This window comes from Bufo bufo, chromosome 6 (assembly GCF_905171765.1).
Source record: "Bufo bufo chromosome 6, aBufBuf1.1, whole genome shotgun sequence".
Lineage (NCBI taxonomy): Eukaryota > Metazoa > Chordata > Amphibia > Anura > Bufonidae > Bufo > Bufo bufo.
This window is the reverse complement of record NC_053394.1, coordinates 405188634-405216412: the sequence shown is the minus strand read 5'-3', so window position 1 is coordinate 405216412 and position 27779 is coordinate 405188634. Positions and strand designations below refer to the sequence as shown.

General features: G+C 44.8%; 1 protein-coding gene across 1 annotated transcript in view; it reads left to right on the top strand.

The window, feature by feature from the left end:
- Positions 1–523: 523 nt before the first annotated feature.
- The window catches only part of LOC121005780, a 28667-nt gene continuing 1411 nt past the window's right edge, over positions 524–27779 (top strand). Inside the window, exons 1-7 of the mRNA XM_040438545.1 lie at positions 524–534; positions 1986–1991; positions 11494–11637; positions 11757–11933; positions 12006–12246; positions 14225–14319; positions 24811–24913. Coding sequence (XP_040294479.1) covers positions 11566–11637; positions 11757–11933; positions 12006–12246; positions 14225–14319; positions 24811–24913 — 688 coding nt within the window. The 5' untranslated portion in view covers positions 524–534; positions 1986–1991; positions 11494–11565. The remainder of the gene's footprint in view (positions 535–1985; positions 1992–11493; positions 11638–11756; positions 11934–12005; positions 12247–14224; positions 14320–24810; positions 24914–27779) is intronic.

The following is a 27779-nucleotide window of genomic DNA, read 5'->3' as shown; positions in this document are numbered from 1 at the left end:
AACGAAAACTCAAAAATGGAAAATCCCCCGGTCCTGAAGGGGTTAATGAGAGTGATAAACCCGTCTGCTACCGGATAACAGAGAACCTGAATTTTTTTTGTTTTCTTCTCTTCTCTTCATGAGGAAACACAGCCTGGAGCCTGACTCCTCCCACACATGATCACATGGTCATGACATCACAAGTCCTTTAGCTCCTCCAGCATCACAGCCTGGGGCCTGACTCCTCCCACATGATCACATGGTCATGACATCATCACAGATCCTTTACCTCCTCCAGTAGCCCAGCCTGACTCCTCCCATATGATCACATGGTCATGACATCAACACAGGTCCTTTACCTACTCTAGCAGCCCAGCCTGACTCCTCCCATATGATCACATGTTCATGACATCATCACAGGTCCTTTACCTCCTCCAGCATCACAGCTTTGAGCCTGACTCCACCCACACATGACCACATGGTCATGACATCATGAAAGGTCCTTTAGCCCACTAGTCTCCCTCTCCCCCATACGTGTAGTGTCCAGCGGTGGAGGTATGTGTACAGTGACTGCCATTATCTGTAAGGATTAGGCTACTTTCACACTGGCGTTTTGGTTTTCCATTTCTGAGATCCGTTCAGGGCTCTCACAAGCGTCCAAGACGGATCAGTTTGACCTTAAAGGGATTCTGTCATGAGATTTGAGGCCTACAACCTAAACATATGGCCAGGTCCCTACTAATACCCTGAGTCCGTAACAGACCTTATTAAATGTACCTGTGGCTCTATTAGCACATAAAACAGGTTTTTATAACCTGTCATTCACCTACCTAATGTGTCCAAGGGGACGTCGCTTCATACAGGGTGCCCGGCTGCAGCCATCTCTTTTCGGTGCCCAACGAATGTCGTCGTGTAGACCTAGCCTTACTGGGGCAGGGGAGTCTCCTCTGGATCCCCTCTCCCTCTGGGGCAGACACTGCCCTCCAGCCCCTTCCTCAGTCTTTTCAGCAGTGATGGAGTAGTGGGGACCTGTATACACAGTGACCACCACCAGCTTTACTCACTGGATAGAGATGACTTCTTTCTATTGAGAAATGGTGTTGGGCACGAATATTCGAATAGCGAATTTTAATCTTGAATACCGGCACTTTGAGAATTCGCGATTTTTTTGTATATAGTGCAAATATTCGTAATTTTTTTCCATCTGAACACATAATTCCTCCCTGCTTCATGCTTGTGGGCCAATGAGTCATTGGCCCACAAGCAGGGCATGGAGGAATCATGTGTTCACTTCAGATGGAAAAAAATGACGAATATTCTAAAAAACAAATATACTATATTGAATATAGTGCTATATACACTGCTCAAAAAAATAAAGGGAACACTTAAACAACACAATGTAACTCCAAGTCAATCACACTTCTGTGAAATCAAACTGTCCACTTAGGAAGCAACACTGAGTGACAATCAATTTCACATGCCGTTGTGCAAATGGGATAGACAACAGGTGGAAATTATAGGCAATTAGCAAGACACCCCCAATAAAGGAGTGGTTCTGCAGGTGGTGACCACAGACTACTTCTCAGTTCCTATGCTTCCTGGCTGATGTTTTGGTCACTTTTGAATGCTGGCGGTGCTTTCACTCTAGTGGTAGCATGAGACGGAGTCTACAACCCACACAAGTGGCTCAGGTAGTGCAGCTTATCCAGGATGGCACATCAATGTGAGCTGTGGCAAGAAGGTTTGCTGTGTCTGTCAGCGTAGTGTCCAGAGCTTGGAGGCGCTACCAGGAGACAGGCCAGTACATCAGGAGACGTGGAGGAGGCCGTAGGAGGGCAACAACCTAGCAGCAGGACCGCTACCTCCGCCTTTGTGCAAGGAGGAACAGGAGGAGCACTGCCAGAGCCCTGCAAAATGACCTCCAGCAGGCCACAAATGTGCATGTGTCTGCTCAAACGGTCAGAAACAGACTCCATGAGGGTGATATGAGGGCCCGACGTCCACAGGTGGGGGTTGTGCTTACAGCCCAACACCGTGCAGGACGTTTGGCATTTGCCAAAGAACACCAAGATTGGCAAATTCGCCACTGGCGCCCTGTGCTCTTCACAGATGAAAGCAGGTTCACACTGAGCACATGTGACAAACGTGACAGAGTCTGGAGACGCCGTGGAGAACGTTCTGCTGCCTGCAACATCCTCCAGCATGACCGGTTTGGCATTGGGTCAGTAATGGTGTGGGGTGGCATTTCTTTGGAGGGCCGCACAGCCCTCCATGTGCTCGCCAGAGGTAGCCTGACTGCCATTAGGTACCGAGATGAGATCCTCAGACCCCTTGTGAGACCATATGCAGGTGCGGTTGGCCCTGGGTTCCTCTTAATGCAAGACAATGCTAGACCTCATGTGGCTGAAGTGTGTCAGCAGTTCCTGCAAGACGAAGGCATTGATGCTATGGACTGTCCCGCCCGTTCCCCAGACCTGAATCCAATTGAGCACATCTGGGACATCATGTCTCGCTCTATCCACCAACGTCACGTTGCACCACAGACTGTCCAGGAGTTGGCAGATGCTTTAGTCCAGGTCTGGGAGGAGATCCCTCAGGAGACCGTCCGCCACCTCATCAGGAGCATGCACAGGCGTTGTAGGGAGGTCATACAGGCACGTGGAGGCCACACACACTACTGAGCCTCATTTTGACTTGTTTTAAGGACATTACATCAAAGTTGGATCAGCCTGTAGTGTGTTTTTCCACTTTAATTTTGAGTGTGACTCCAAATCCAGACCTCCATGGGTTTAAAAATTTGATTTCCATTTTTAAATTTTTGTGTGATTTTGTTGTCAGCACATTCAACTATGTAAAGAACAAAGTATTTCAGAAGAATATTTAATTAATTCAGATCTAGGATGTGTTATTTTTGTGTTCCCTTTATTTTTTTGAGCAGTGTATTAGTTTTTTTGAATATTCGTCATTTTTTTCCATCTGAAGTCATGATTCCTCCCTGCTTAAGTTGCTTGTGGGCCAATGACAAATATTTTAAAAATGAATATATAGCACTATATTCTATAGTGCTATATATTCGTTTTTGACCCACGCCTGTATTGAGCGCGCAATATTCGCATATTACGCGATCATTACCTTGCCGATTTTCATGTAAAAAAAAAAAGAATGTAGAATATAACGAATATACGAATTCGCGAATATATGACGAATATTCTGCAAAATATTTGCAAAATATCACAAATTCGAATATGCCCCCAGCCGCTCATCACTATTGAGAATTGACAGAACTTCGGGAAGTCTTCAGCTTTAGATGTCTGGGGTGATGGACCAGAGTCCAGTTTATACAGACATCACCGCTGCAGCTGTCAGTGACTATAGCGTCATGTGAAGGGGGACCTGCTGTCACTGCTCTGATCCCAGACATGGAGGAGCTGCTAGGACAAGCTCTTCATCTTGTAAGGGGTCAGACCTGACTGAGGAGGGTTCAGGTTCTTGAGGCTCCTGATCGAGAATGGAGGAAGGAGACCAGCAACGCTGGAACAAGGATGTTATTGGGATCTTGTGGACAACAGGCTAACTGGTTACAGGAATCAATAAGGCGACTAACTTGGTGGTTATAGCCACAAATGGGGCAACAAGCATGAGGACACAGAGAGAGCGCAGTCTCTAAGGCCCCTTTCACACGGGCGAGTATTCCGCGTGGATGCGATGCGTGAGTTGAACGCATTGCACCCGCACTGAATCCCGACCCATTCATTTCTATAGGGCTGTTCACATGAGCGGTGATTTTCACGCATCACTTGTGCGTTGCGTTAAAATCGCAGCATGCTCTATATTCATGTCTCCTTCTGTCTCCTTCTTTGCTGATTGTAGGAACAGGACCTGTGGTGACGTCACTCCGGTCATCACATGATCTTTTACCATCGTGATGGATCATGTGATGGACCATGTGAAGACCGGAGTGACGTCACCACAGGTCTTGTTCCTACAATCAGCAAAGAAGGAGACGGAAGGAGATGCCGGCAGCGCGATCAAGTGGACTAAGGTGAGTTAAATTATAATTCTTTTTTTTTAACCCCTCCAGCGCTATTTTACTATGTATTCTGTATTCAGAATGCTATTATTTTCCCTTATAACCATGTTATAAGGGAAAATAATACAATCTACAGAACACCGATCCCAAGCCCGAACTTCTGTGAAGAAGTTCGGGTTTGGGTACCAAACATGCGCGATTTTTCTCACGCGAGTGCAAAACGCATTACAATGTTTTGCACTCGCGCGGAAAAATCGCGCGTGTTCCCGCAACGTACCCGCACATTTTCCGTGTGAAAGAGGCCTAGGGGTTCTGCCAAACTTTTTCTAAGCTTTTTTTGGTTTGTGATGTGTTTTTAGGCGTTTTTATACTAGACCTGTTTATAGACAAACACATAAAAATTGCCCAAAAAAAGACAAAACAGGAAAATGCATGCAGGAATAATGCTGGCTCTTTCTCTCCACCAACAGCAGAATTTTACAGCTCACTCTGTTCTCCCTCTGACCAAAAGGCACTTCTGTTTATCCTCATTGCCAGCTTCCATGGGAACATTGGTGCTGTGGCCCTCACAAAAATTATAATTCAGCATAACTTTTGATGCTTTACCTGGCAGATAACTCTTCACTGCCTTTGGTATACCTTATAATATACATTGTACAATGTATACAGTGTATTCCGCAACATAAACAGTGCAATTCACCTGCAATGCTCATCGACATCCAGCATAATAAAATATAACCTCGAAGTACACTCACCTAAAGAATTATTAGGAACACCTGTTCTATTTCTCATTAATGCAATTATCTAGTCAACCAATCATATGGCAGTTGCTTCAATGCATTTAGGGGTGTGCTCCTGGTCAAGACAATCTCCTGAACTCCAAACTGAATGTCAGAATGGGAAAGAAAGGTGATTTAAGCAATTTTGAGCGTGGCATAGATGTTGGTGCCAGACGGGCCGGTCTGAGTATTTCACAATCTGCTCAGTTACTGGGATTTTCACGCACAACCATTTCTAGGGTTTACAAAGAATGGCGTGAAAAGGGAAAAACATCCAGTATGCGGCAGTCCTGTGGGCAAAAATGCCTTGTGGATGCTAGAGGTCAGAGGAGAATGGGCCGACTGATTCAAGCTGATAGAAGAGCAACGTTTACTGAAATAACCACTCGTTACAACCGAGGTATGCAGCAAAGCAAATAGGAAAAAGAGGCTACAATTTGCACGAGCTCACCAAAATTGGACTGTTGAAGACTGGAAAAATGTTGCCTGGTCTGATGAGTCTCGATTTCTGTTGAGACACTCAAATGGTAGAGTCCGAATTTGGCGTAATCAGAATGAGAACATGCATCCATCCTCTGATGGCTACTTCCAGCAGGATAATGCACCATGTCACAAAGCTCGAATCCTTTCAAATTGGTTTCTTGAACATGACAATGAGTTCACTGTACTAAAATGGCCACCACAGTCACCAGATCTCAACCCAATAGAGCATCTTTGGGATGTGGTGGAACGGGAGCTTCGTGCCCTGGATCTCCATCAACTGCAAGATGCTATCCTATCAATATGGGCCAACATTTCTAAAGAATGCTATCAGCACCTTGTTAAATCAATGCCACGTAGAATTAAGGCAGTTCTGAAGGCAAAAGGGGGTCCAACACCGTATTAGTATGGTGTTCCTAATAATTCTTTAGGTGAGTGTATAAGTACATGTCAGACATTCTCGTAATGACCTCAGTTCATACTGTACAGGGCATTTCCACCGCAATAGTGTACATCAGAGTCGGCTGCCTTGCTGGTGTCTCTCAATAGTATAAGGCACAAAATATGGTATATTACATAACAACACAACATGGAGTATCATATATTGGCTCAAGTTACCTGGTGCACGTAAGTGCAGAGAAATATAATAGCTGGTATAACGTAACAAATATAATGCTGGCGTGTCCTCAGCAACAGTCGCATAAGAGTGCAACTTAGGTGATATTACCACCGCAACCAGGTCAACAGTTACCCATAGTGACAGAACACTGAAAGATTACATTTTCTTAGCAAGGAAACAAGGCAAGACTGTTTCCAACCCTCTCATAAACTCATTTTACATACCATAGAGAAAGTAAGAACACATTGTCTACACTTTATTATCTCCTCCAATTGTCTCCTCAGAAACCGTCACATAACAGATCAACTTAGGTGGTATTCAAACCCAGAGTGTCACCACCAGACATCTGAGAAGCTGTGACAGACGTCCTTCAGAACCTCCTCCTTGAGGTTCCTTTTTGTTTTGCTTTCATTTTCTTATCTCGTTAGCCTCTCTCAGCTGTCATGTAGTTGCACTGATTGCATCCCTTTAAATCCCTTCCCATACTGCATAACTTTGCGGCTTATACAACTTCCTGGAGTATATGCATGCTGGATGCTACTACTGAGTCTTCTACAGATAAGTTTTGTTTATTCATTTGTATTTTCCTGTATTTTCCTGTTTGCTGGATCCCAGGAGACCCTGACTCCCTCCGTATCAAGTGTAGGGAGCCGGTGGTCGTGTCCCCTCACTATTATAGGGTGTTCAGGGGTTATTCAGTCAAGGTATGAGGATATGCGATCTTCTACCATTGAGAATTTTGCATAGGCGGAGCAGTTTAGGGAGAGAGCCAGGTCTGTTGCAGGGCTATCCCTTTGGTTCCTTAGTTTTGGATCCAGTCAGCCGGATCTTCCTTTTGTGTCTTCTAGTTTGCTGTACACCTTCCGTGACATTATAAACCGCCAAAACCGTCTCAAGCATGGATCCGGTTTCACTTTTGACTGAACACATGCAGGGTCTTTCATTGGAGGTAGCAGATCTCCGTAAAACTGTTTCGCAGTTTCAGGTGACCGGTTCAGCTTGCGTTCATGGAGTTTGTTCTGAGCCTAAGATCTCGCTCCCGGATACGTTCTCCGGGGGTAGTGAGAATTTTTTTCGTTTTAGAGAGGCTTGCAAACTCCATTTTCGCCTACTTCCCCATTCCTCTGGTGATGAGGAGCAGGGATAACGCTCAGTCCTGGGCTTTTTCGCTGTTCAGTGGATGAATTTTTTTTAGCCCTGGGTCAGATATATGATGATCCGGATCGTATTGCTCTGGCTGAGTCTAGATTACGTCTTTTATGCCAGGGTAAACAGTCCGCAGAGATATATTGTTCAGAATTTTGGAGATGGGCAGATGATACTGGTTGGAATGATGCTGCACTCCGAAGTCAATTTTGCCATGGTCTTTCAGAGGGATTGAAAGATGCATTTGCCTTTCATGAGAGACCTACCTCCTTGGACTCTGCCATGTCTCGGGCCGTTCGTATTGACAGGCGTCTTAGAGAGAGAGCAGAGATCACTCCTTCCTGTCATACTCACTCCAAGGACAGTGCGGCGGTCTCATTCAGTGCACAGGGATCTCAGTCGCTCTAAATCCCTTCTGAGCAGGAGCCCATGCAGCTGGGTTTGCTTGCCTCTGACAATAGAGGATTCAGCTCGCATGGGAAGGTTTGCTTCTGTTGTGGAGGTATAAATCATTTGGCAAATGTTTGTCCCTCTAGGAGATTCAGGCAGTTTTTTGAGAGTAATAAAGAAACAAAAAGAAAAAATCCTCTAAAAACGTTCCATCTGTTACTATTGGCAAGGTTGCTGCGGAAATTGAAGGTTTTCCGTTTGCTTGTAGTTCCCGTTTTGTCCTACCTGCCAGGGTGGCGCTAGAGAGCAAGAATAATTTTTTGTGAGATTTTTGTAGATAGTGGAGCAGCTGTCAATCTTATTGATAATCAATTTGCTATAACTCATGGTTTCCAGGTATGCACTTTGGGAAAGGATATACCTGTTTTTGCTATTGATTCCGTTCCACTTTCTCAGAAATCGTTAAAGGGCATAGTTCACAATATCCGTTTGATTGTGAGTGATACTCATGTTGAGGATGTGTCATGTTTCGTCCTAAACGGGTTGCCTACTCCTCTAGTGTTGGGGCTACCCTGGCTCACTAAACATAACCCCACCATTGATTGGCAAGCGAGGCAAATAAATGGTTGGCTGACTTTTGCAGAGAGAATTGCCTCACGACATCTGTTTCAGAGGTTTCTACTAAGACTGTACCATCTTTCCTCTCTAAATTTTCGGATGTGTTTTCTGAGAGTGGTGTTCAGGAATTGCCCCCTCACAGGGAGTACGATTGCCCTATTAATCTCACCCCAGGCGCCAAACTGCCTAAATCTCATTTATACAATCTCTCCCAACCTGAAAGGGTCACTATGCGTGCTTATATCTCTGAGAGTCTGAGAAAGGGACACATACGACCCTCGAAGTCACCTGTTGCCGCTGGTTTTTTCTTTGTTAAGAAAAAAGATGGTTCTTTAAGACCATGTCTGGATTTCAGGGAACTGAACAGTATCACAATTCGTGACCCTTATCCGCTTCCTCTGATCCCGGACCTGTTTAACCAGATTGTGGGGGCTAAAGTTTTTTCCAAATTGGATCTAAGAGGGGCATACAACCTGGTCAGGGTCAGAGAAGGAGACGAATGGAAGACGGCCTTCAATACCCCTGAGGGCCATTTTGAGAATTTTGTTATGCCTTTTGGTTTGATGAATGCTCCAGCCGTCTTTCAGCATTTTGTGAACAGCATTTTTTATCATTTAATGGGGAAATTTGTATTAGTGTATCTGGATGACATTTTGATTTTTTCTCCTGATTTCAAAACTCATAAGGAACATTTACGTCAGGTCTTTCTCATCCTGCGGGAGAATAAATTGTACGCTAAACTGGAAAAATGTGTGTTTGCGGTTCCAGAAATTCAATTTCTGGGGTTTCTTCTCTCCGCTTCTGGTTTTCGCATGGACCCCGAGAAGGTCCGCGCTGTGCTTGAGTGGGAGCTTCCTGAGAATCAGAAGGCGCTGATGCGTTTTCTGGGTTTTGCCAATTATTACAGGAAGTTTATTTTGAATTATTCCTCTGTTGTTAAACCACTCACTGATATGACTAGAAAGGGGGTAAATTTTTCCTCCTGGTCGGTAGAGGCGCGTAAGGCCTTTTCTAATATCAAGGAGAGTTTTGTTTCCGCTCCCATCTTGGTACAACCTGATGTCTCTCTGCCCTTCATAGTTGAGCTTGATGCTTCTGAGGTGGGTGTGGGTGCGGTCTTGTCTCAGGGTCCCTCTCCTGCCAAATGGCGACCGTGTGCCTTTTTCTCGAAGAAACTCTCCTCCGCAGAGAGAAATTACGATGTGGGAGATAGGGAGTTGTTGGCCATCAAGTTAGCTTTTAAGGAATGGCGCCATTGGCTAGAGGGAGCCAGACACCCTATTACCGTGTTTACTGACCATAAGAATCTGGCCTACTTGGAGTCAGCCAAGCGTCTGAACCCGAGACAGGCCAGATGGTCTTTGTTCTTTTCAAGGTTTAATTTTGTTGTCACCTTCCGCCCTGGGGTTAAGAATGTGAAGGCGGATGCCCTGTCACGTTGTTTTCCGGGAGGTGGGAATTTTGAAGACCTGGGTCCCATTTTGGCTGAAGGTGTGGTGGTCTCTGCTCTTTATCCTGAATTGGAGGCAGAGGTTCAGGTAGCCCAGTCAGAGGCTCCTGATCTTTGTCCTCCTGGGAGGTTGTTTGTGCCTCTCGCTTTAAGACACAAGATTTTTAAGGAGCACCACGATACTGTCCTTGCTGGGCACCCGGGGGCAAGAGCCACAGACTGTGATTCTGGTGGTGGTGGACCATTTTAGCAAAATGGTGCATTTCATTCCTTTTCCTGGCTTGCCCAATGCTAAGACGCTGGCGCAGGCATTTATTGATCACATTGTCAAATTGCATGGTATTCCTTCAGACATTGTCTCTGATAGGGGCACACAGTTTGTTTCCAGATTCTGGAAGGCTTTCTGTTCTCGCTTGGGGGTTCGGTTGTCATTCTCTTCTGCTTTCCACCCGCAGTCGAATGGTCAGACAGAGCGCGTCAATCAGAATCTGGAGACATATCTGGGGTGTTTTGTGGCAGAGAATCAGGAGGATTGGTGTTCTTTTTTGTCCCTTGCTGAGTTTGCTTTAAATAACCGTCGTCAGGAGTCCTCTGATAAGTCACCATTTTTTGGTGCATATGGGTTTCATCCGCAGTTTGGGACATTCTCTGGAGAGGGGTCTTCTGGTTTACCTGATGAGGACAGATTCTCCTCGTCTTTGTCATCGATTTGGCAAAAGATTCAGGATAATCTAAAGAGCATGAGTGAGAGATATAAGCGTGTGGCGGATAAGAGACGTGTGCCTGGTCCGGACCTGAATGTTGGTGATCTGGTGTGGTTGTCTACTAAGAATATCAAATTGAAGGTTCCCTCCTGGAAGTTGGGTCCTAAGTTTATTGGGCCTTACAAAATCTTGTCCGTCATCAATCCTGTTGCCTACCGTCTTGATCTTCCTCAGACTTGGAAGATCCATAATGTTTTTCATAAGTCCTTATTAAAACCTTATGTCCAACCCATTGTACCCTCGTCTTTGCCTCTTCCTCCGATTGTGGTTGATGGTAATCTTGAATTTCAGGTCTCTAGGATTGTGGATTCTCGTGTTGTCCGCGGTTCTCTCCAGTACCTCGTTCATTGGGAGGGTTATGGTCCTGAGGAGAGGATGTGGGTCCCAGTGATGGACATTAAGGCCACTCGTCTCATCAGGGCTTTCCATAGGTCCCATCCTGAGAAGGTGGGCTCTGAGTGTCCGGAGTCCACTCGTAGAAGGAGGGGTACTGTCACCACCAGACATCTGAGAAGCTCTGACAGACGTCCTTCAGAACCTCCTCCTTGAGGTTCCTTTTGTTTTGCTTTCATTTTCTCATCTCGTTAGCCTCTCTCAGCTGTCATGTAGTTGCACTGATTGCATCCCTTTAAATCCCTTCCCATACTGCATCACTTTGCGGTTTATGCAACTTCCTGGAGTATATGCATGCTGGATGCTACTACTGAGTCTTCTACAGATAAGTTTTGTTTATTCATTTGTATTTTCCTGTTTGCTGGATCCCAGGAGACCCTGACTCCCTCCGTATCAAGTGTAGGGAGCCGGTGGTCGTGTCCCCTCACTATTATAGGGTGTTCAGGGGTTATTCAGTCAAGGTATGAGGATATGCGATCTTCTACCATTGAGAATTTTGCATAGGCTGAGCAGTTTAGGGAGAGAGCCAGGTCTGTTGCAGGGCTATCCCTTTGGTTCCTTAGTTTTGGATCCAGTCAGCCGGATCTTCCTTTTGTGTCTTCTAGTTTGCTGTACACCTTCCGTGACACAGAGCAACAGAACACTGAGAGGTTACATTGTCTTTGTAAGACGTCAAGACTGTTTCCAACCCTTTTATAAACTCTTCTTCAAAGCCATAGAGTAAGAGAGAACACAACATCTACACTTTATTATCTCCTCCGATGTCACCCCTTATTATCTCCAGTAATTGTATTTTACATGGGATTTTGTAGGATTTTCCATTTTCTCATCTTCTTTCCATTCAGGTTCCTACAATATAGGATCCGCTCAGTGGAGATCTTCTATATAAGATCCTTCTCCTGATTGACCCGTCAAGGATGAATAGGGACAAGATGGCGGAGAGTATAATAAATCTCACCGTAGAGCTCCTCTTCTGGCTTACTAGAGAAGTGAGAGATTCACATTACATCATTTTATCTATGTTACTAACAGATGGACATGACTGGAGAGGTGAGGGACTCTGGAGATGTATGGAGTGATATTTATTACTGTGTCTCTCCATAATCAGGACTACACAGTAGTGAAGAAGACCTCTAGTGAGCATTGTCAGGACCCTGTGCCTGAAGGATGTGGAAGAACCCTGAGCCCAATCATGGGGCCTCCACCTCGCCTGATACATGAGGAAATCCATACAGAGAAGATCCTAGTACTTGCCAACAAGATGATTGAGCAGCTGACTGGAGAGGTGACACTGCTGGGAATGCTGGGACATTATACAGGAGGGATCTGGGTGATAACTCTATCATTGTGTTGTCAGGTTCCTATAAGGTGTCAGGATGTCACCGTCTATTTCTCCATGGAGGAGTGGGAGTATTTAGAAGGACACAAAGATCTGTACAAAGAAGTCATGATGGAGGATCACCGGCCCCTCAAACCACCAGTTAAGGAAGAGAGACAACCACCAGAGAGATGTCCCAGTCCTCTTCTTCCACAGGATAATGAAGTAGATGGAGATAAGGGCCTCAAGATAGAGGATCACTGGCCCCTGACATCACCAGGTATTAGACATGACTAAATACACACGTCCTCTCATTATCTGTATGTAAGGAATGAATTACAGGGCTCCAGACTAATAAAAATAACAAGGAGCCATTGGCTCCTAACCTGAAAAATTTAGAAGCCAAACTAAAATACATATAATTACGGTATAATAAAAAAAAAAACACACGTCTTATCTAGGGTTGTCACGATAACAAAATTTTGACTCGATTTTGATATAAAAAAGTATTGCGATACTCGATACCACGTGAAAAAAATAAAACACCAAAAAAGCTGCGTGCATTCCAGATTTTATGGAACGTCTGGACCTTAATAGAACAGTCCGATCCTAATTTTTGTTAGGGACGAGGTGACTAAAAAATGGCAAATTGCAAGTTGTTCACCGCATAGGAGATATTTTTTAATATTTTAATAGTTCACACTTATTCGGGCGTGGCGATATGTAAATTTTTTTATTGTTTATATATTTTAGATGTAAAATTGGGCAAGGGGGTGATTTAAACTTAATATTTTGGTGTTTGTTTTTTTAACCTTTTTTTTTTAAAACTTTTTATTTAATAACAATTTCCCACCTTAGGGGCTAGAATCTGGGATCTTTCATCCCTTGTCCTATTCACCCTGATAGATCTCTATTAGGGTGAATAGGACTTCACACTCTCCCTGCTGCTCTGTGCTTTGTGCACACAGCAGCATGGAGCTGACTATGGCAGCCAGGACTTCAATAGCATCCTGGCTGCCATGGTAACCGATTGGAGCCCCAGGCTTACACTGCTGGGGCTCCGACGATCAGAACTGCCACTGACACCAATGATAATACTTGGCGGATGGGGGGTTGGGGGCGCACTGCACCCCCAATAATAATACTAAGAGGGGGGTTTGGGGGCACACTGCACCACCAATGATTATAATACTTTGGGGGGGGGGGGGGGGTTGGGGACGCACTGCGCCACCAATGATTATACTTTATAATACTGGGGTTGGGGGGGGTTCACTGCACCACCAATGAATATCGTTTATGCTTAATACAAACGCAGGCTGCCATGCGGGTGCCGGTCATATCCCATACCCGGCACCCAGCCTCTATGACTGCACGCTGCGATCCGCCGCTATTAACCCCTCAGATGCCGCACCTGGGGGGTTAATAGCGGCGGATCGCAGCGCGCAGTCATCAAGGTCTGATAACCTGATGTAATCGCTCTTCTTTCTGCCCAAGGGGCGGCGTTTCAGCTCCACATGGGCGCACACACGCGCCCCAACCGCCGTTTTCAAGTGCCGCCCAGCTCATTAATGTTCACTTCGCTGGGCGGCTTCTGCTGTCCCCGACGTTCCAAGATCCCGCGCATGCCCAATAGAAAGTTATGGGATCTTGGAACGTCGGGGACAGTAGAAGCCGCTCAGCGAAGTGAATATTGATGAGCTGGGCGGCACTTGAAAACCGCGGTTGGGGCGCGTGTGTGCGCCCATGTGGAGCTGAAACGCCGCCCCTTGGGCAGAAAGAAGGGCGATTACATCAGGTTATCAAACATGATTTTGCTGTATTTATAAGGTGGACAAGGGTTATACTTATATGTTTTTATTACACATTAGAAGACCTATGCATATATATATATATATATATATATATATATATATATAAATATGCTTATTGGGCCTGTCAGTGTCCCTTTAAGCATAAACGATATTCATTGGTGGCGCAGTGGCCATAGCCCCTCCCCTCCTCCTTCCTGCTATCAGCCCATTGGTGGCAGCGGCAGCAGCAGTCCAGGGGGGAGGGACCGCCTACTTCTCCCCTGTGTTGTTGAAAAGAACATGGCACGCGCTGACAGCAGCGCGTCTCATGTCAGTAATGTGAAAGCGGCAGAGGTCTAGGCGCAAATGGCGACAAGACTAGCCATTTAGCAATTCTAGGTCGCATTTGAGACCATTTTGGTCACCATCTGGAGCCCTGAATTAAGTCACTGCATGTGTTTCCTACAGTTAAGGAAGAGATAAGAACACCGGAGAGATGTCCCAGTCCTCCTCTTCCACAGGATGGTTCAGAAGAACATCACAATGTCCCACAGGATGATCAGGTAGATGTAGATAAGGTCATATGAAATGTCCCCTATGATCTGTAGAAGGCTGTGAAGATCTTGTGTTCAGTCTTGTTTAATCCACCAGTATTATATGTTTTATCCTTGTGTAATGAGAAAGGTGGAGATGGCAGGATTACAGATGACCATAGACGTTACATGTTGTCTGGATCTTCTCACTATTTTCTGGCTATAGTGACTGCTGGTTGGAATAAGAAACCATCAGGCTGGATTTTACACAGGAAACCTAAAAATATTTGGTTTAGATAACTCCTGCTGTCCAGTCATTTTGGTTGTTATGTTAATTACTAATAATAGTCTTTATTTATATAGCGCCAACATATTCTGCATCGCTTTATAATCAGGATGTTCATGTACAAACTGAGTCATAAATAACATAGCATCAAAAAAGTCAGGAGGAATGAGGGCCCTACTTGCAAGAGCTTACAATCTATGAGGAGATAGGAGTGACACATAAGGTAAAATGTGCTTTGTTTGTATAATGGTTCAGCAATCTTACCAGGGCAACAATGAGAATTCTAGCAATGTTTTGGAGGATTCAGTTTCAGATAGAGAGATGGTATGCCAATGAGCTTTTAACAAGCCTCTAATGCAACGACATGTAAGGTAGTTATCCTATAAGTCTATGTTTGACCTTATGAAAAGGCATTGAGACGTGAGTTGGATAATAATTAAGCCAGCATCTCACCTGCAGACAGCTGTTTTGGGTGATTGCCCCTCATCAGTGCAGTTCATTTACATATCATCTTCCCAAAATTCCAGAGGAGCATTACCTGGCCTATAAGACTCCTTAATGCCATTTAAGGAACCCTCCATAAGGAGATATAGTATTCCCTAAATCCTGACCTAGGCCTCCCACCCAGTTAAGTCAGTTCTCTCTGCTCTGCACTGATGAGGGACAGTCACCCAAAACAACTGTCTGCAGATGGGATGCTGGCTTATTTATTATCCAAGTCCTGTCTAAAGGCCCTTTAAAAGGTCAAACATTAACTTACAGGAAAGCAACCTTACATCTGGTTGAGGTAGAGCTTTTTAAGAGCTTATTTGCATACCTTCTTCCCAGGGTGGGTAGTCCACCGCCACAGTTTTCCTGTTTTTCAAAAAAAAAAAATTATGGTTTTCACTATGCTGTAAAACTGACTTGTGCTCTTTATTCTCCATATCAGTACGAATCTGGCAATACCACATACAGTGCCTTGCAAAAGTATTCACCCCTCCCTTGACTTTTTTTGTATTTTGGTGCCTCACAACCTGGAATCAACATGGATTGTTTGAGGATTTGCATCATTTAATTTACAGAACATGCCGACAACTTTGAAGAGTTTTTTTTTTTCCATTGTGTAGCAAACAACAAATAGGACAAAATAACAGAAAATGTGCATAACTATTCACCCCCCTAAAGTCAATACTCTGTAGAGCCATATTTTGTGGCAATCACAACTCCAAGTCGCGTTGGATAAGTCTCTATGAACTTGCCACATCTTACCACTGGGATTTTTTCCCATTCCTCCTTGCAAAACTGCTCCAGCTCCTTCAAGTTGGATGGTTTGTGCTTGTGAACAGCAATCTTTAAGTCTGACCACAGATTTTCTATTGGATTGAGATATGGGCTGTGACTCGGCCATTCAAACACATTTACATGTTTCCCCTTAAACCACTCAAGTGTTGCTTTAGCAGTGTGTTTGGGGTCATTGTCCTGCTGGAAGGTGAACCTCTGTCCTAGCCTCAAATCACGCACAGAGTGGGACAGGTTCTGCTCAAGAATATCCCTGTATTTAGCACTATCCTCAACTCTGATCAGTTTCCTAGTCCCGGCTACTGAAAAACATCCCCACAGCATGATGCCTCCACCACCATGTCTCACTGTGGGGATGGTGTTCTTTGGGTGATGTGATGTGTTGGGTTTGCGCCAGACATAGCGTTTTCTTTGATGGCCGAAAAGTTCAATTTTAGTCTCATCAGACCAGAGCACCTTCCTCCATACATTTTGGGAGTCTCCCACATGCCTTTTCGCAAACTCACAACGTGCCTTATTGTTTTTAGATGAAAGTAATGGCTTTCTTCTGGCCACTCTGCCATAAAGCCCAGCTCTATGGTGCGTACGGCTTATTGTCGTCCTATGTACAGATACTCCAGTCTCTGCTCTGGAACTCTGCAGCTCCTCCAGGGTCACCTTAGGTCTCTGTGCTGCCTCTCTGATTAATGCCCTCCTTGCCCAGTCCGTGAGTTTGGTGGGCGGCCGTCTCTTGGCAGGTTTGCTGTTGTGCCATGTTCTTTCCATTTGGTTATGATAGATTTGATGGTGCTCCTGGGGATCATCAAAGATTTGGATATTTTTTTATAACCTAACCATGACTTGTACTTCTCAACAACATTGTCCCTTACTTGTTTGGAGAGTTCCTTGGTCTTCATGGCAGTGTTTGGTTAGTGATGCCTCTTACTTAGGTGTTTTTAGCCTCTGGGGCCTTTCAAAAATGGTGTGTATATATAATGACAGATGATGTGACACTTAGATTGCACACAGGTGGACATCAATTCACTAGTTATGTGACTCTTGAAGGTAATTGGTTGTAATAACAACAAGGACAGGTGCACTCTGCGATCTTCCTAAGCCCTTAAACTGATGTTAAAATTGAGAGATTAGCAAACATGTCCCACCAGGAGGACATGTCTGAGCCCGAGCACCGCGCCAAGGTTTCTCAAGTAAACAATATAATAACAACAAGGACAGGTGCACTGGTATTGCCCATACGGCTCAGGTAGGTGAGTGTTAGGACCCAAGCTACTTGAGAAACCTTGGCGCGGTGCTCAGACTTAGACATGTCCTCCTGGTGGGACATGTTTGCTTATCTCTCAATTTTAACATCAGTTTGAGGGCTTAGGAAGTTCGCAGAGTGCACCTGTCCTTGTTGTTATTATATTGTTTATCACATCCACATAATTGCTATCTTGTGTAGGATGTTCTTTGAGGTACTTGTGGTCCGCTGCGGGCATCCTCCACTGTATGCATTTCTGCTGGGGATTGCCATTAGCAATGGGCCACAAGTGCAGGAATTGCTCCCCTGTATATACATGCACAACTGCATGTGGGTTTGAGCACTTCCTGCCTGTTTTACACCACACTATTCTTGTTAGGGTAATTGGTTGCACCAGAGCTTTTTATGGACTTCCTAACAAAGGGGGTGAATACATACGCACAGGCCAATTTTCTGTTTTCTATTTCTAAACAATAGTTTTATTTATATATTTTTCTAATTTCACTTCACCGACTTAGACTATTGTGTTCTGATCCATCACATAAAATTCAGGTTAAAAACATTGACAGCTAAGGGGGGCTATGTGGCGAAACCAACCTCGCCACTGGGCTTTGGAGAGGACTGGCTGCTGGCCTCTTGCCCCAGGATTATGGGCCCTATCATCAGCCCATGCAAAACTTAAGCTCCATGGCAATTGAACTGTATGTGTGTGGTCTGAGCGCCATTCAATAATATGCGCTCAGACCTAAGCTATCTGGGGATATGTTGCATGTCTTTATTTTATGTAGTAAATGTAACCTTGTGTATTTTATTGTATTTTATGTCTTTTTGCAACCATGTGCTCAATGGAGTCTGCCTCTATCCCTGGATATAATTTGATTCTTTTCCCATTGTCTCCAGGAAAGAGGGCTCTGTAAAACTGGTTTGAGCCAGATAGCCATGTGCCAGCCAGGGCCCAGAAGATATTTTACTAACTTTTGAACCCTGGTCTGATTCATGCCATTTTTTAATATGTTGTTCCCCTGAATGGATTGATTGCGAATATGTAATTTTTATGTGAATGTGATGTATGGTTTTAGAGTTATGAAAGTTGGGTAGAAAGTATGTTTAACTGTATGTATAATTGAGTCTCCTCTCAGGATAAGGGGAGGGAATATGCTGGGTGTGTTTCTATTGTGCCATTGTGTGTTTAAAATGGTGATGTCTGTTCTGTTGTCCTCACATGTGTATTGGCGATCTCCTTTTGTCCTCAGAGATAATTGGATTGCTCTTCAGGTTGTCTGGACAGAGAGGAGGAAACCATGATGCATTGTGGGGATATGTTGTCCTATGTTACAGTCTTCATTCTGGTCCTCTGGGGGCGTGAACGATTGGTTGCTGTAGTTACATTGTATGTCTTGTAATATACTGATTGGTTGTATTTCAAACCCCTGTGGGCAGTACTATGTTTGTTTTTTGTGAATAAAAGAGGATGTACGTGAAGTACAGTCAGACCACTGCTTGACCCTCAAAACGGAGCCTTGTCTCGTTATTGGGGGGATTCACTGTATGCTGTTAGAAGACCGATTGCCAGGATTGTATGCTTTTCCTGTTCGTCTGCTAGCAGCTATTCGTGAGGTTCCAGTTTGGAGTGCTACTTTGTATCCAGTTCGGGAGTTTGGTGTATCCTGCAGTAGCTGTGCCTGTCTCTCAGAAAGGGGCTTATCGTCTAAACGGATTTTAACCCCTTGTCTGCGGAAACGGTTCCGTTACATTGGTGGCAGCATGGGATCGTTCCCACAGCCCAGAAGGACAGCTACAAAAGAAAACATCATTCCCTGGAATTACAATTTGAGGGCAACGCATGTCCCAGTACAGCGACCCTGACAGCACCAGAATGGAAACAGCAGTGGAGTACGATGAGGGTGTCATGGATGACCGAGATGCAGTCCGCAAAGGCATCTGGTACCAGGTACTGGGTATTGTAGAGTATATGCAGGACGAGAGACTCCCCACGGAAGACCAGCGGTTGCAGAAGCGAGTATCCCTGCGGATGCCCTTCCTGGGAGAGCAGCCCCGGGAGGAATGGGTAAAGGAATTGGAACTCCTGGCATGGCAGGAGCTGTGGCTGGAAGATGCCTACCAGGCGCTCTGGTGGTATGGGGCACAGTACCTACCCAGGACAGCTGAGCATGACAAGCCGGAGGGAGAGGAGTTTGATGGTCCTGGCTTGTTATGGGAGACTTTTTCAGAGCTGGAGTTTGGGAGCCCTACACAAGCCCGGTTCATGATCTCTTGGGATGGAGGGAGAGCAGGTATGACTGGACGACACTCATGAGATTGAGCAGGACCTGGTCCACCTGGTGACCGGGAGATGGAGCTGGAACAGGGCTACCAGCAGCTGTTCCATGCAGTGAGAAGGCTCAGCAGGACAGTAAGGTGACAGACCCAGTCTCCATTCCCCAGCGGCAGTGAGAATTGCAGGGAATTGGGGAGCCCAGTCTCCATTCCCCAGCGGCAGTGTGAAGTGCAGGGAGAGGAGAGCAGCGTCCTCCCTCCTCAGCGGCAGGCAGAGTTTACAGGGGGCAGAGGTAGTTGTTCCTGCCCCCCAGCAGCAGCATGATTTTTTTGGGAATTGGGAGCCCAGTCTCCATTCCCCAGCGGCAGGCGGAGTTACAGGGGGCAGAGACAGTCGGTCCTGTCCCCCAGCGGCAGAGTGTCCAGCAGGGAATAGAGAGCCCAGTCTCCTTTCCCAGCAACAGGACACTGTATTGGGAGCGGAGACGGTCGGTCGCCCTCCCCAGCGGCCCGGAAGTATGTATGGGAGAGGAGCTTGTTACCCCCTCTCCCCAGCGGCAGCTTAACTCACCAGGGGGAGACAGTAAGCCCCACAACAGTGCAGATGGGACCGTGGTCTCTGCACTTACAGCACAGGGGGTAGAGGCAGTCGGTCTCCCCCTCCAACAACCAGGCTCCAACCAGGCTTCTTCCGTAGTAGCGCTGGCACCAGGGCAGAGTACCGCTGATACCTGCCCACAAAGCAACCTCCACTCCAAGCCAGGGAGCAACACAGAGACCGAGAGTACGAGCTTCCAACACAACCTTGGTGGACTCACTGGACAGAGACAGGCTACTAAAGTCAACAGGTCCAGTATTTGGTTGAGGGTAGGCTGCCAGACTAACTCAGGTACCGACCGGCGTGAGGTCAGGTACCTGGTTAGTCTTCCCTGGGGGGGGAGATGTGTGGCGAAACCAACCTCGCCACTGGGCTTTGGAGAGGACTGGCTGCTGGCCTCTTGCCCCAGGATTATGGGCCCTATCATCAGCCCATGCAAAACTTAAGCTCCATGGCAATTGAACTGTATGTGTGTGGTCTGAGCGCCATTCAATAATATGCGCTCAGACCTAAGCTATCTGGGGATATGTTGCATGTCTTTATTTTATGTAGTAAATGTAACCTTGTGTATTTTATTGTATTTTATGTCTTTTTGCAACCATGTGCTCAATGGAGTCTGCCTCTATCCCTGGATATAATTTGATTCTTTTCCCATTGTCTCCAGGAAAGAGGGCTCTGTAAAACTGGTTTGAGCCAGATAGCCATGTGCCAGCCAGGGCCCAGAAGATATTTTACTAACTTTTGAACCCCTGGTCTGATTCATGCCATTTTTTAATATGTTGTTCCCCTGAATGGATTGATTGCGAATATGTAATTTTTATGTGAATGTGATGTATGGTTTAGAGTTATGAAAGTTGGGTAGAAAGTATGTTTAACTGTATGTATAATTGAGTCTCCTCTCAGGATAAGGGGAGGGGAATATGCTGGGTGTGTTTCTATTGTGCCATTGTGTGTTTAAAATGGTGATGTCTGTTCTGTTGTCCTCACATGTGTATGGCGATCTCCTTTTGTCCTCAGAGATAATTGGATTGCTCTTCAGGTTGTCTGGACAGAGAGGAGGAAACCATGATGCAATGTGGGGATATGTTGTCCTATGTTACAGTCTTCATTCTGGTCCTCTGGGGGCGTGAACGATTGGTTGCTGTAGTTACATTGTATGTCTTGTATATACTGATTGGTTGTATTTCAAACCCCTGTGGGCAGTACTATGTTTGTTTTTTGTGAATAAAAGAGGATGTACGTGAAGTACAGTCAGACCACTGCTTGACCCTCAAAACGGAGCCTTGTCTCGTTATTGGGGGGATTCACTGTATGCTGTTAGAAGACCGATTGCCAGGATTGTATGCTTTTCCTGTTCGTCTGCTAGCAGCTATTCGTGAGGTTCCAGTTTGGAGTGCTACTTTGTATCCAGTTCGGGAGTTTGGTGTATCCTGCAGTAGCTGTGCCTGTCTCTCAGAAAGGGGCTTATCGTCTAAACGGATTTTAACCCCTTGTCTGCGGAAACGGTCCGTTACAGGCTATATCTTACTTGATGACTTAATCACCAATATTTTAAATTAATGTAAACAGAGTGAGGATGGTGATTTTTAGTTAAAACTGAACTTTTATTTATTTAGATAGAATAAGGTCCCTAAATGTTCAGATTAGATAGAAAAAGAAGTGCATGATACACAAGGGATAGAAGATAAATTAGTGCACGGCGGCACCTTAAATAACCGGTGGTCCTACCGTTTTAGCTGGGATCCTCCGGTTTCCGTCGATGTCCAGTAGAAATAGGTTTGCTGTGAAAAAGAGCAATGAAGGCTGGGGTATTAGTGGGTTAAGGGTGCCTAGACAGCCCTAATATATGGGTGCTATCTCGGCCCTAGCATCCTAATTCACGGAGCACCCCGTTCTAATAAGAACGACCCCGTCCGGAACCTTGCCCTTTTGCTACTTGGCCCTATTGTGCCCTAGTGTAGCTAATCCCTACACGCATGTTTCGTATAAGAATTCACCAGGGGAGTGTTAGGTACACACAGAAGGGCAATATAATGTAATAACATACAGTGTTGATATCTTTAGTTAGTAGTCAACACACACAGTTATGCACAATTATGATAAACAATGGATGACACAATTGATACCTTAAGGTGGTAGCCTTTAATCCAGGCTCCACTCATGTATCAGGGCGCAGTACTTGCCTAGCGATATGTAGACAGTGTTAAGAGGGCAGCCTAGAGATGATCAGATCCCTCGCATGAATCGCAGCGATGTGTCTGGAGGCCGTTATGTAGCCTGCTTAAGGGAGATCGCCCCGCTCCTATTTGAACACCATTTGGCCTCAGAGCGAGGCTTGAAGCGCAGCGCGGTGATGTCAGCGGGGCAATTTACGTAACCGCGCATGCGCTGTCCATGCTGAAGGTAAACAGCACGGTAAGGAGCATGTTGACGCGGTCAGATGGAGGTGCGTCGTAACAAGTGGCCGAGGATTATGTCATCAGCCCGGGACACATACTATCCAGCGGCCAATGTTTGGTAGGTTGCCTAGTAACCGGGACGCTGTGTGGCGACCATCATTATGACACCGTCTATAGCAAATGCGGTGTGTGTAGTAGTGGCATTTTTTGCAGTAAGATTAAAATAAGAGTATTCTGGTCGGTTAGGTCTCTACACGGGTACATAGGTGAATTCTCATATCTGTGTGGATGAGCCTTTCAAAGATCGGGGATAGGGGTTAACATCCATTATTATATTTTGCTACGATTATTATGAGGATAACCAAAGCAAGGTAATTAATATGGTATGCATCGGATATGACACATAATAGGTGCAATTCTCATATCAAGAGGATAATCACAGCAAGGTTATAGTATGGTCTGCCATCAGAGGGTGACATATGTTAGGTGCGATTCTGATATCAGGAGGATGACCACAGTAGGGTTATTGGTATGATGAGATCTTATACGAAACATGGCTGTAGGTATTAGCTACACTAGGGCACAATAGGGCCAAGTAGCAAAAGAGCAAGGTTCCGGACGGGGTCGTTCTTATTAGAACGGGTGCTCCGTGGAATAGGATGCTAGGGCCGAGATAGCACCCATATATTAGGGCTGTCTAGGCACCCTTAACCCACTAATACCCCTGCCCAGCCTTCATTGCTCTTTTTCACAGCAGACCTATTTCTACTGGACATCGACGGAAACCGGAGGATCCCGGCTAAAACGGTAGGACCACCGGTTATTTAAGGTGCCGCCGTGCACTAATTTATCTTCTATCCCTTGTGTAATCATGCACTTCTTTTTTGGATCTAATCTGAACATTTAGGGACCATATTCTAAAAAAACATTGAACTTAAAGGGCTCCCTAAGTGCGCCTGCGCCGATGACGTCACCGAAATGCTGACAGGGCTGGCCGGAGGAGAAGATCGCGGCTGGCACTGTCAATCAACAGAAGGAGGGGCGGTTTTCTGCGGCTGCTACCCAGCAAGTAGACGCCCCTACTTGCTGGTAGAAAGGTAATAGCATAGCATACAAGTAATTTTTTTGCTAAATCTACTGACGAAAATTATTAATAACATAATGTATAGATATATCGCAGGATAGGGATTATAATATGAGTTTAGTGGGGTGACAGAAGCCCTTTAAGTCTGTAATGTAACAAAATACGAAAAAAGTCAAGGGGGGTGAATACTTTTGCAAGGCACTGTATGTATAGTTTTTCTTGCTTTTTAAAACTGAAAAATAATAATTTTTTTCTTTTCATAGCCACTTTTTTATACTTATGTTTGGGGAGATGTGTGGGGGCTAATTTTTTGTGGGATGATCTGCCGTTTTTGACAATACCATTAAGTATGACATTTTGATTTATTGGGATAAAAAAAGGCGAATCTGCAATTTTTATAGTTTTTTCCATTATGCCAATCACTGTATGGGCTAATTTTTCTATATTTTTATAGTATGGATGTTTTCACACGTCGCAATGCCCATGATGTTATTTTATTAATTTTAATTGTGGGGAAAGGGGGGGTTATTTGAAATTTTTTTAATTTTTTTTTTATATTCTTCAAAACTTTTTTTTTATATTTTGTTAGACCCCCAAGTAGACCACAACTTGCAATCATCAGACGGCAACTTAGAAAGAATAATGGAAATTGCTCCATTATTCTGTAGAGAAATCATTATATCACAGTTCAGTGCTGCCACCTAGTGGTCAGAACTGCGATATCCTACTAATGATCCTGTTTTTAACACCCTCAATGTTAAATGTCTGTGGTCGGCATTTCCACCGATCGCAGACATTAGCCGTGAGTGCCTGCTGTATGCAACAGCAGGCGCCTAGTTGCTATGGTGCCCGCTCCTCTCCGGAGTAGACACCATATTTAAACACCTGACATGTGCCGTACATGTACGGCGCATGTCAGGAAGGAGTTAAAGTGTATAGCTGGGTGTCATTGGCACACAGATGGTACTGAAAACCAAATCTGCTGTCTATGTGCGATTGGGGCTGTGAAAAGAGGAGAGGACAAAGGACCCAAACAGCAAGAGGTAGAGGAGGGGAAGTAGAGCCAGGGAATGATACACTGCAAACAGCAGTCAGAGAAATAGGAAGAAAACCAAGAGAGAGCAGTGTCCTTAAGGCAATAGATTGGAGCATGAGGAGGAGCTTCAGAGAGGTCAAGGAGAATCAGTAGAGAGTAGTCATTGTTGCATTTTAGCTGGCTGACGGTTGTTTTGTCACTTGGTGAGGACAGTTTCTGTAGAGTGCAGAAGCCAGTATGTCAGATCTTTTTTTAACATATAAAACATTCCATACGAGTTCTCCAACTTTCTGATGACTTCTACAATATTTGTTCCTCAGGTTCTGTACCCGGGTGAAGATATGAACAATATTAAGGCTACAGAGACAGCTGTGAGGGGTGATGAGCAGAGTATAGAGGACATTCCTACAGATAACCTCCCAGGTGAGTAGTAACCACTAAATAAAGCAGAGAGAATCGCAGATTCTACTCTACTCACTGGATACTGATTCCTCATTCCACTGTCAGGAACTGGTGGAAGTTTGGGGGGCACATACTTTCTGACAGGTTCCCTCCATTAGCACACAATTGTTACCCATTACATGGGGTCTAGCAGTGTTGATGAGAAGTTTGGGTTAGTCTCCTTGTCTACTACTTCTATGAAGCCTCATTTAACAATTAATCTTAAGAATATTAATTAAAGAATTATAGAATGAATAAAAGTGAATGTAAGTGAAATATAACCTAATCTGGGATAATACGCTAAACCCGTCTGCCACCTTCCTTTTGGAAATAGGTAGTAGTGAACCAGGTAGGTTACTTTTGCAGCTACGATGCGATCCAATAGTCCAACGACAGTGTTCCAGTCCTGAACACAGTCCCTGTAAGGCTACTTAAACATGGCCCGTCTCGGGCTCTCACAAGCGGTCCAAAACGGATCAGTTTTGCCATAATGCATTCTGAATGGAAAAGAATCCGCCTCAGAAAGCATCAGTTTGCCTCAGTTCCGTCTCCATTCCGCTTTGGAAGTGGACACCAAAACTCTGCCTGCAGCGTTTTGGTGTCAATCTAACGAAACTGAGCCAAACGGATCCGTTCTAACACACAATGTAAGTCAATGGGGACGGATCTGTTTTCTATGACACAATCTGGCACATAGAAAAACGGATCCATCCTCCATTGACTTTCAATGGTCGTTCAAGACGCATCCGTAATACAACGTATCCCTTCCTGAACGGATGCAGACGGTTGTATTCTCTGAACGGATCCGTCTGTGCAGTTCATGATGGATCTGCACCAAACGCGAATGTGAAAGTAGCCTAAGGCCCTAAACTCGCAGTATCTGTGTCTCTCAATTGCTGTGTATGTGGCATCAGTAACATAGTTTGTAAAGCTGAAAAAAGACATCCGTCACTCCAATTCAGCCTAGTCAGGTCTTTCACATCAGTGGACAAGCTGAAAATACTCATGGCTTCCCTACTGTACCGAATTTGATATATAAATTTGCTGACGCCATTTTGCACATTTTACCCGAATCAAATTACCAAAACATCAGCTTTATTTGGAAGCCAAGTTTTCAGAAACTCTAAACATCTAAATCCCATTAGTTTAGAATTAATTCACTCATCTCTATTCACCATCACTAGTGGGGTGCCACAGGGGTCAGTACTGGAGAGGTCACTGTCACTAGTGGGGTACCACAGGGGTCAGTAGTGGAGAGTTCACCGTCTGAAGTGGGGTACCACAGGGGTAAGTACTGGAGAGGTCACCGTCACTAGTAGGGAACCACAGGGATCAGTACTGGAGAGGTCACAGTCACTGGTGGGATACCACAGGGGTCAGTACTGGAGAGGTCCTCGTCACTAATGGGTACCACAGGGGTTAGTATTGGACCCTAGTCTCGTCAATATATTCATGAATAATCTTGAGAGGTAAAATATGATTTTTGCTGACGATATAAGCTGTGTAAACTAATTAATACAAAAGTGGACAGAATACTGCTTCAGATGGATCTGGATAGATTGGAGGCTTGGGCAGAAAAATGGCAAATGAGGTTTAACACTGACAAATGTAAGGTTATGCACATGGGAAGGAATAATACAAATCACAAGTACATAATAAATGGAAAAAAATGGTTTGTATCAACTTTGCAGGATAACAGGCTGAACTGGATGGATGTGTCTTTTTTTCAGCCTTGCAAACTATGTTATTATGCTAAATAACTGTAGATTCTATAGTTTTCAAGTCCCCCAGTTCCCTCATATTAGTGCTGGCAGCTGCAAATAGTGATTATCGAAGTTGAACTAATTGACTTTGATCTGAATTTAAGGAAAAATTCGATTCGCTACGAATCCAAATTTCCTTGCGCTCCGTGGTAACAAATATATAGATTTTTTTAATATATTTTTTTTTTTTATGGTGGCTACACGTGTTACAAAGTGAAAATAAGATGCCAAGGAATGTGATATGACCCATAATGCTGTGCAGCTAGCAATCAGCAGATAGCCATCCCCTGTGAAGTTCCCAGCCCTATAAAGGCCTCATCCCGAGCGGTCGTCGCCATTTTACTGTGAACTGAGCATAGGAAGAAATTTGGCAATCACTAGGGACAGTGTTTTAACAATCTTTTAATTGTAGAATATTGGATAGGGGACACGTGTATGTTGAGCAGAAGGTGGGCCATTCCTTTAGTGGTTTGAGCGTTCATGAGGCCTTTATCACACGGTCAATATTTAGCATTAGGATTTGATCATGATTTGGAAGCCAAAAACAGGAGTGGGTCCAAAACAGAGAAGACATGCAAATATTTCCATCACATGTTATCTCTGTTTTGGACCCACTCCTGTTTCTATCTTACCAATATTGATCAATTACTGATGCAAAAAACTGATAGAGGCTATTAAAACCCTGCATGCAGGACTTCTTTTCCATCTGAATAAAACAGATTTCAAATGCAAATGGTTAAAACCCACGCAGACTGAGCATGAGGCCTCTATCCAGTGGTCAGTATTTTGCATCAGGATTTGATCATGATTTGGAAGTCAAAAGCAAGAGTGGGTCCAAAACACAGAATACATGCAAATATTTCCATTACATTTTATTTCTGTTTTGGATCCACTGTTGCTTTTGCCTTACAAATACTGACGGTTTGTAGGCAGTTGCTCAAACTACAGGATCTGCTTTTTTGTGGCTGTTCTTAGACGGATCAGAAGAATGGAAAGATAAACAGTGATGATGATGATGATGTATAGGTCTTGTGTACACGCAGTCTTACCCTTCGGGCCTCGATGCGCTGTGAGTATGTCTTTGG